At 44.1% G+C, this 10,197-nt stretch overlaps 1 protein-coding gene across 1 annotated transcript in view; it reads right to left on the bottom strand.

Annotated features, from left to right (window-relative positions):
- Positions 1–4,862, bottom strand: part of rpl35a (ribosomal protein L35a) — a 5,656-nt gene extending 794 nt beyond the window's left edge. The window contains exons 1-3 of the mRNA XM_020621850.1: positions 4,800–4,862; positions 3,026–3,062; positions 2,586–2,738 (exon numbers count right to left, since the gene is read on the bottom strand). Of these exons, the coding sequence (XP_020477506.1) occupies positions 2,586–2,738; positions 3,026–3,036 (164 nt within the window). The 5' untranslated portion in view covers positions 3,037–3,062; positions 4,800–4,862. The remainder of the gene's footprint in view (positions 1–2,585; positions 2,739–3,025; positions 3,063–4,799) is intronic.
- Between the last annotated feature and the right edge of the window lie 5,335 nt (positions 4,863–10,197).

The raw sequence follows: 10,197 nt of genomic DNA, 5'->3' as shown, positions 1-10,197 counted from the left end.
TCTAATCAATGTTTTGTCAAAAACACAGTCAAATTCTACATCTCAGCAGGCTGTCATCTGCTGTCTGAAGATGTAAAGGCCTATTTATGCTTCATTTTTAACATTTTGACATGTTAAATCTTTGGACAACTTTTCCTGACATTTAGGGGCAGAGCAGACAAAGTGGTGCTGCTCGCTGTAGTTCTAGACACAAACTGCTGAATTCTGACTCGAACAACAAACATCCACTGAAGCTTTTACAGTTCCGATAACTCACATGTTCTGCCTCGGTTTTAAGTCCGTCATGTCTGCAAACAAAATATTTCACATGGACCTCTAACAAGTCAGATGTTATCATCCAGTTACGTTCCTACTGATGCTGAGGAGCATCTGAGGCAGGTTTCTCCTCTGATCCCGAGAAGCTCACACTTCTTCATTTCACCATGTTTAAAACACTTTTGACTTCTCAGCCCCTCATTGGTCCACCAGAGATGTGTCTGCATATACAGTCATGGCCTAGGATATTGGCACCCCTGTATTTCTGTCAAAGCACCACCTCTCACAGAATCACCAATTCTTTGGTGTGCTCATGTTCATTTCTTTTGTTTACACAAAAAAGGAGAAACCCCACCCCCAAATCTGATCCAGTCTACACAGAACTCCAAACATGGACTAGGCAGAATTACTGACACCCTCAGCTTAATATCTGGCAGCCCACCCTGGACAAAACAACTGAAATCAATCACTTCCTGTAACCATCAGTGAGTTTCTTCCACCTCTACTGGAGTTTTGGACCACTCTTCTTTTGCCAGCTGGTCCAGGTCTCTGAGGTGTGAAGTGTTCCTTCTCCCAGTGCTGTTCTGAGATCTCTCCACAGGTGCTCTGTAAGATCTAGACCTGGACTCATTGCTGGCCACTTCAGAACTTTCCAGCATATTGTCTGAAAGCATTTCTGGGGCTGTTTGAGGTCTACTTTGGGTCATTGTCCTGCTGTGAGACCCAACTGTCTGACACCGAGCCCTACATTGGGCCCCAGAATTCACAGTAGTCTTCAGATTTCATAATGCCATATACACAGTCAAGACACCCAGAGCCTGAAGCAGCCTCAAGACATCAGTGACCCTCTACCATGTCTGACTGTAGGGTAAGTGTTCTTTTCTTTGAAGGCCTCATTTCATTTTCTGAAAACAGTGGAATGATGTGCTTGACCAAAAGCTCTATTTTAGTCTCATCTGTCCACAGGATGTTCTCACAGGAGGACTGTGGCTCCCTCAGGTAAGTGTTGGCAAACTCCAGTCTGGCTTTATGCTCCTGTGTCAGCAGCTGGTCCCCTGGGTCTCCTACCATAGTGTCCCTCGTCATTCAGATAGTGACGGATAGTGCGCGCTGATACCGTTTCACCCTGTGCCTGCAGGTCAGCTCGGACTAGTCTGGAAGTTGACTGAGGTTCTTTATCCACCATCGGAACAATCCTTCATTACAATCTGTCGTCTATTTTCCTCCTTTGTCCACATCCAGAGAGATTAGCTACAGCACCATTGGCTGTAAACATCCTGACGATGTTGTGCCCAGCGGACACAGGAACAGTGAGATCTCTGGAGACGGACTCGGAGCCTTGAGACTGACCAGGCTTTCTCACTATCGAGGTTCTCGGATCCTCCTTCGCTCTTCTTCTTTTCTCTGTGCTCAGTGTGGTCCACACCATACCAAGTCAGAGCTAACTTTTCTCCATTTTACCTGGTTACCAGTGTGATTTCTCTATTGAGAGAGTTTCATTACAAATTAAAGGAGCATCACATGCTTGAAATACAACTATTTCTGATGTTGTTGAAAAGGTGTTAATAATTCTGTCCAGTCCATTTTTGCAGTTCTATGTGGACTGGACCAGATTTGGCTTTTTTCTTTGCTTTTTGTTTTGTTCCAATGCAAACAAAAGAGATAAACATTAGAATACTAAAGAATTTGTGACTGCAACAACTTTCTGGGAGAAGTGGTGTGTTAACAGAGAAATGCAGGAGTGCCAATATTTTTGGCCATGACTGTACGTGACGTGCCAACACAGTGTCTTGAGAATAAAGTCACACTGCAGAAAAAGCTGAAGCAGATGAAATTTCTTCAAACAGTGCTGCATCATTTTGGCGGAGGTGCCTGGTTGTGCTGCTCCCCACTGAGTAAAAGCACTTCCCCATTCAGATGAAAGGGAAAACTGTTTTGGCTTCACCTTGTCCTTAAGAGTAGCAGATAAATCAATGCATGCGACCTGTGACATTTGGCCTGGTTCAATGGTTTTCTTCCTCCATTTTTACTCCTTTGTTTTTCACAATCCACACACAAATTTACCTTGAATCAAAGGTGTTTACCTGAACACCTGTCAAGCCATTTGTTCAGCAGTAGCTTGTCCTGACTTGAGCTTCTGGACTATTTGAAATCTGACTAGTCTGCTCAGCAGTGGGCTGCAGAACCAGAGAAGCCACCATCAGCATTTGTTCTCTAAGTTTATAGAAGGTTGTGATAACACAGTAACCAGATTTTCAACCTGTTAAAATGCCAAAGAACTTGTGATGCAGGTGACTGCTGATGTGCCCCTGTGTGAACACAGCTCTTACTTCTTGGCCTTGTAGACATAGGCGCAGCGTTTTCCCAGGTAGAAGTCGACCTCTTCCCTGGTGTAACACCCCTCCAACTTCAGGAGAGCTGTGTGTTCCCGCTGGTTCCTCAGACCGCGCTTGTAGCCGGTGAAGATGGCCTTACTCCAGAGTCTGAGCGAGCACACAGATATACAGAGTCAGAGAAGCTCTAACACACTGGCCACAGGAATCATCAGACGGGCCATTTAACACACAGCAGGTTATTCATCATCTGAATGTGAGCACATGCACCAACTACAGCTCAGACAGGACAGAATTTAACTCCTCAGACACAAGGTCCTCAGCTCTTTTGTTAGTAGGGAACAACTGAGAATAAATCCATCTGTATGGAGTCTGTCTGGATACAGAGATGGGGCTCAGGTGAGAGACGCATTTACAAATCTGCTTAGTCAGCTCACCTTCCAGGCATCTTCCGTCTTCTCCAGGTGAGTTCACCTGTATAAAAAAAAAAAAAAGACAGATACACATTCATTAGAGATTTACTGGACATTTTTTTGCGCATCAAGTCCTGGTTTCAAAAAACTGAATGCTGACCAATGTCTTTGAACTGTGCATGTGCATCAGCTGCTCAGGTTTCCTGAGTCAAACACCCCCAGACATGACGGAAACAGTGTAATCACGAGTCCCACACTGACACAAAGGGAACATCTGAAAGCAGAATAAACTGAGCAGTCTCTCGTTGGAGCAGAATAAACAAACTGGTCTGAAAAATTGAAACGGAGTTCAATTTCATTGCTCAAGGAATAAACAGACCTGTACACAGGTCATCAGACAACTAGATACATGTAAACATCAAATCCAGTGAAGACGATCAACAACAGGTGAGTACGGACACACCGAGTGCCCGCCACTTCCTGTAGCAGGGAAAACAAAATGGCCATTTTATAAATGAAACAAAAGTGGATAAACCAGTGTGACCAGTGCGCAGGGGGAATGACAAAGAAAATCACCAAAAATATTTTACTATGGGAACCGTTGTGCTACAGAACTTGTCAAGTCTTTGGGGAAACACTGTGACACAACACCAGTTCAACTGACGCCAGACTTAACAGATCACGTTTGTCTGTTACAGCTGCCAACAAACACCAACACCAGAAATTGGTCTTGTTTAGAGTACACAGAATGTCTAACTCAGGCTGTTGAAAGCTTAGTCACTCCCATAAGGGTACTCCAGGTTGTTTAGGTTCAAGGACAACTAGACAGAAAGTTGATTGTTGTTAGGAGACAGAATGTTTAATATTATTGTTATGACGTGTTTAACCATAATCGTAGTCATATTTTCTTATGCTTAATGTCATGTCAGAATGTTTTAGCTACACACCACACAACCAACAGACATTCACACATTGATTTTCTTCATGCTTTGACTACTGCCATGGTCAGCTGCACAGCTGGCCCCGGGAGGCGTCACGGTTTGGCGTCTCTGTGTAGAATGGGGTTAGCCCGAAGTGATATAATGTATAGGCCTGTTATGGTTCGGAGCTTTTCATCTTTCAGCTGCCTGCGTGCATATTGGAGGCCCTGTAATGTTGATTCTTACCTGTTCATTGAATAAAACAGCGCTGTTTTGAAGTTACTTGGACTGCCTCGTCTCTCAGAGTTAACGGTGAAAAGAACCGGGTATCCCGCAGTCTATAACACACCTGACACGGGGCAAGCGCTGTGTCCTGGTCGTGCAAGTTTTCATCACCTGAGCGCACAGTTGACGTTTGTTTGCTGATTGGGTTCTTTCACTTCAACTGGATAACCGACATCAAGTTTAAGCCAACGAATAACTCATGTCTGCAGATACTTATTCAGCCTATGCTAACATGCTAACGTCAGTTCTACTCACTGCTAACACTAGCGCCACAATAACCACAAAAAAAACCCGAAAAACACAAGAACCAGATCGACATTATATAAAATAGTCTCCCTGCTTTGCTGCGAACAGATCGGAAAACTACTCTAACCCTAACCAGACTGCAGCTTCTCAGCCCGGACTGTTAGCGGCTGTCAGTCGCTTTCAGATTCATCCAACTTGAATCTCCGACATCGCAAACTCCACACAAACATAAAGTGACCGGATAGCGGAGGGGAAACCGCCCGTTAAGTGCCAGTGGCCATCAGACAAAAATTAAGTATAACAAAGTTCTTATTTTATCTTTCACTCAGACATGTTTGAGCCCTTACCTTGCTTTAGACAAAAAATGGAGGAAAAAGGAAGGCCGAAAGGAATGCTGGGAAATTTGTGTAAACAAAGGTGTCCGCGGAGCCGCCTGATCACAATGGAGGGTTTAATTTATCATTATAATGTCACTTTTTCAACAGTAAAATACATTTAAACTCAGGTTTTACTAATATAATATTGTTTTTATGAAACTGTTTGTTGAACCGATTTTATTTTAATTATGCGAATCCTAGAAAATTATTTAAACTATCTCTTATTTTCTTGTTTTGCATCAAATTAAATGCACTATAAACTGATACAGCTATCGTGTATTTTTCATGTTAATCAAGCAGTAATAAAACACTGTTTCTTATTGTTACATTTGTGTGTCCCTGCTTGTATGTAATTATTTTCTAAAATGCAATTATTATTTTAGCTGTGATTTAGAATCAGAATCAGAATCAGCTTTATTGGCCAGGTGTGTTGGACACACAAGGAATTTGACTCTGGTACATCGGCTCTTAATGTGCATGTACATATCCCCATGCAAGGGGCAAGTAGACAGTAAAGAAGAAGCTTTATTTTATTGTAACATGTACAATGGAATTTTGTTTTGGAGCTGAGGGGCCCCGGGCCACTGCATGCATATCGCCATCATTGGCAACTTGGGGGGGGGTTCAGTGTCTTGCCCAAGGACACTTCACCATGTGGACTACAGGCACCGAGATTCAAACCTTCAGTCTTCTGACAGCCTGCTCTACCCACCGCACCACTGTCATATAACCAAATAAGCAGTATTATATCACTTATAGTTAGGGCTGGATCAGGTGACCCTGAGCCTTCCCTTAGTTATGCTGCTATAGGCCTAGGCTGCTGGGGGGCCCCATGATGCTCTGAGTTTCTCTCCCCTATCCTCTCCTCCCCTCTCTCTCCCTATGCTTCTATATGTCACCATTACACATTACTAACTTTGTGTCTCCTCCCTCCCGTAGTGTGTCCTCTCTCTCTCCCTGTACCTTTCTCCAGGTTGCCCTGGCCCTAGAGCTCTATGTCTCTGACGAGCAGTCACCAGCCACATCGACCTGATCAGTGTTTGATTGTTGTGTCTTGTTGCTTTTCTTCTTTTGTCTCTCCTCTATCCACTCACCCCAACCGGTCGAGGCAGAAGGCCGCCCACCAAGAGCCAGGGTCTGTCGGAGGTTTCTTCCGTTAAAGGGAGTTTTTCCTCCCCACTGTCGCCAAGTGCTGCTCAAGGGGGATTTGTTGGGTTTTCCCTATGTAATAATATTGATAACCGTAAGGTCTAGACCTTAGTTTGTAAAGTGTCCTGAGATGACTTTTGTTGTGATTTGGTGCTATACAAATAAAATTTGATTTGATTTATTAACAAGCAACAAACAGCGCACACAATGCAAAATAAGCAGTATAAACACGCAGTAAACAATGCAGACAAAAGAATGCTCACTGTGAAATAAGATAAATAGGAATAAAAAGAGTACTTAAGAAGCTTTATTTTATTCTCACTGTAACATTGTGACACGTACAACGAAATTTTGTTTGGAGCCGAGGGGCTACGTGCATACGGGTTCATCAGAGTGACAGCCCGGGGGAAGAAACTGTCCTTGTGCCTGGTTGTCTTGGCATAGTGACACCGAGCTGAAGTCCACAAAGGCGACTCCTGCATAGGTCCCTGGGGACTCTAGGTGTTGCAGGATGTAATGCAGTGTCATGTTGACTGCATCATCCACTGACCAGTTGGCCCGGTAGGCAAACACACAGCGGGTCCAGCAGGGGGTCATTGGCTGAAACCTGGTTTCTCATCTTTTCAGAGTAGCTCCTCTTTGCTGCTCTGATCTCCCTTGTCAGTGTGTTCCTGGCTGCCTGTACAGGATCCTGTCCCCAAGTCTGTAGGCCTCCTCTTTAGCATGATGAAGCCACTTGAGTCCTACTATGAACCGAGGCTTGTAGTTGTACGTGCAGAAGGTCTCAGTGGGCACACACATGTCCTCACAAAAGCTGATGTATGATGTCACAGTGTCAGTGAGTTCATCCAGGTCTGTAGATACAGCCTCAGATACACTCCAGTCTGTGCAGTCAAAGCAGGCCTGTAGCTCTGACTTTGCCTGCTCAGCCCATCTCTTCACTGTTTTGACCACAGGCTTCGCAGCCCGAAGTTTCTGCCTGCAGGCCAGGATGAGCTGGACCAATCAGTGATCAGAGTCCGAGGGCTGAATGGGGGACAGAGCGATAGTCATCTTTTATTACCGTGTAGCAACGGTCCAATGTGTTCTTGTCCCTAGTGGGACAACTGACGTGCTGTCTGTATCTGGGAGGATGATTTGGGAGAAAACCACCTAGCCATCAAAGTTCAATGGCCAGTCGGGGCCTGCTGAGATCAGGGTGGGGGAAACCTCGCACGCAGCATCTGAGCTAAACAGAGCCACTGCCCCCATAGAAACAAGAATGCTGTTTTGTTTTTGAAAATGAATTCTCATGATCAGTTTTGTTATGCATTTGGCAACCCAATAAATTGCTCATTATTAGCAGTAATGATCATACAGAGTAACACACTAGAGCATTAAATTCTCACTGCACACATGCATACAGATAAACTGTGGCTTGCCTTCCAAACAGGGACAGTGTAGGCGACAATGCCAACAGGAACTGACAAGGAACTAACGTTTTTTTTTCCAGCAGCACTGGTTTTTATCAGATTTACTAAGTTGTTGCAAGGTTTCCACATTTAATCAAGTTAACATCACTTTGAGGTTTTATCTGTTTCTAAAATATTTTATTGCTGATTTTAAAAAATTCAGCATATATACACAGAACAAACACAACCTAAAATAGACATGATACTCCTTGTTGTCAGTTGTGGCTTTGTGCTGTTTACTCCTTTGTTGCAGGATGTCCACATGCTGAAAAACAGAATCTTGCAAAAAACAAAAATGGATTTCAATTTTAGCACAATTTTGAATAATAAAAACTATCTTCAAACCTCTGGGTAATTTTGTCATAAGTCATCCATGAAAAGGACAACCTGAGCATCAAGAATGAAGTCCAATTAAAATATTTATTTAATGCACTTAGAATTAACTAAACTCTTCATACAGATGTGCTAAAATATTTTATACAGTTTTTCAGCAAAAATATCTAAAGGAAAAATGTTAAATTTAACAAATGTGACAGTCTTTGTCCTCCAGGAAAACTGGTGGAATGTCCTTTAAACCACATGACCCATCACCAATGTCACATGATTCATCACATGACCCATCACCACTGCATGAGAAAGCCCCCAAGGGGGGGGGGGGAAGACAAATATGAAACCGTGTCATCAGGTCAGACCTGGGTCGCCCGCAGGACAGTCACATGGGATTGGGCAGCACACCTGTCACCTGCTCTGGGGACTGTTTCAGCCCCCCAGCCCATCCCAATTTTGTTTCCTCCAAGACAGTAGATAGTGATGACCTAAACAAATTCTTTTCTCAGGTGAGCCTTCAAATACCTGAGGTTTTCAATGGGCTCTAAATTGAAGCATCTGATTGGTGGAGCTTATTGGGGGCAGGACCAAGACTGGGAGCCTGAATTCAAGGCAGAAACTCATGACTCAGCCCTGCGATGGATTGGCGACCTGTCCAGGGTGTACCCCGCCTTCGCCCGATTGCCGGCCGGGATTGGCTCCCCCCCCGTGACCCCACTCAGGGACCAAACGGTAGAAAATGAATGAATGAATGAACTCATGACTCAAGTCCCAGTAGCTGAAGTCCACCTTCCCTTATTTTAATAGGTTCTGGTTCCTTGCTTGACCTGGAAGTCGTTCTGGTTTGCCATCCTGAAGGACGTCCCTGAAGCTCTCACTGCTGCTCTGAGGGGTGAGGAGGTTGCCAGAGGCGACATGAGAGCATCCTTCACGGAAGTCTGTTATGGACTAACACGCCCTTTTAACTACACTCAGTTTGTGAGTGGATCCTTCACATGAAGGTTTGGAGGAAAGGGCCTCTCATGTCAGTCAAAATGTGTTTCCTCAAGTCCTCGCATCATATGTGGGGGGGATTAAGACAAGTAAGGGAAACATCGGTTCAATTAGGGGAACTGGGATTCACCTAGTGGTTCAGGCTGAAACTCAAGCTCTTATGCTGTGTTCAGGTGAAACAAGGACAAACTGAAAATCTGATCTTTCACTTTGTCTGAAATCAAACTTTTTCTTGCAGCTGATTTTTATTTTTGTGTTGGGAGCGCGACATCTGCCGAGGGAAAACATTCAGCCTCAGTTCTTTAGAATCACCTGAATACTGTACCGGCAAAAAACTCCTCCTGTCCCACAACACCTGAATGCAGCATGAGCCCTCACAAACACATGGAAGCAGAAATGGAAATTAAAAACAAACTGTGCAGCGTCCTCTCCTCTGTTCCATCAGTTAAGTTCACCTGCAGCTCAACACTGAAACCAAACTGTGGACACAGAGAAAAGGACACGTAGGTGGTTTTTAGACATTGTTGATCTCTGTAACAAAATGTTATGAATAGCAACAGAGAAGGTCTAATTTCAGCTCAACATAGACCTAAATTTGGAGAAAACCTGTAAACACAATTTGTTTGCAAGCAGTTAAATGGCCAAAAATCATGGATATGAAAGAAAACATGAGTACACTTAAGTGTCAGGGGTCAACATGATCCAGGAGACCAATAGCAGAACTCTTTTTCTCACATGGTTGTTTACTAAAGTTTCCCAGTTTAAAGCTGCATGACCTGATTTTTATCCCTTTATTTCCAGCTGCAGGTGTGAACAGGGGACAAATTCAAAGCAGCAGCTGTTTTGAAGCTGTCTGATGATCAACTCCACTGCTGTGTCTCACGTTACCTGATGGTGTTGCCCATCAGCACTGAACACACAGCTACAAGTATTTTTATAGGCAACAGCAGTAACTTCTCACCTGGCTGCAGTGATATCACGGTGCACACTGGGACACCGTGTCATCACTGATGGGTGCAGTCACAGGTGAAACTTACGGTTTCACTTATTAAACAAATGTTTTGCATCTTTGGGCCACTGATCAGGGATGCTCCATGTGTCACCATGGCAACACATGTTTCCGCCTCACACACACACACACACACACACACATAGATATGTATATATTTACAAAATATGTCTGTACACAAAGGTTTGATGAACAGAGCATGGCTGCAACTGCAGCAGGAGAGCTCCCACAGTGAGATAGTGTCAGCTCAGGAGGGTTCAGGTCACCTGTTCAACATGAAAAATGTCCCAGCATGCAACACAAATGCAAGGTGGAGAAGGTGGTGATCGCCTGTGTTCATCAGGGGGTGCTCTTCCTACGTTCTAACAGGTTAGCCAAATAATTTTGTTGAGTTTCACATTATCTTGGATGTTTTGGTTCTTCGAAAGTCTCTTGGGAC

The sequence above is a fragment of the Monopterus albus genome, unplaced genomic scaffold (genome assembly GCF_001952655.1).
Source record: "Monopterus albus unplaced genomic scaffold, M_albus_1.0 scaffold268.1, whole genome shotgun sequence".
Taxonomy (NCBI): Eukaryota; Metazoa; Chordata; class Actinopteri; order Synbranchiformes; family Synbranchidae; genus Monopterus; species Monopterus albus.
This window is presented reverse-complemented; position numbering and strand designations above follow the sequence as displayed.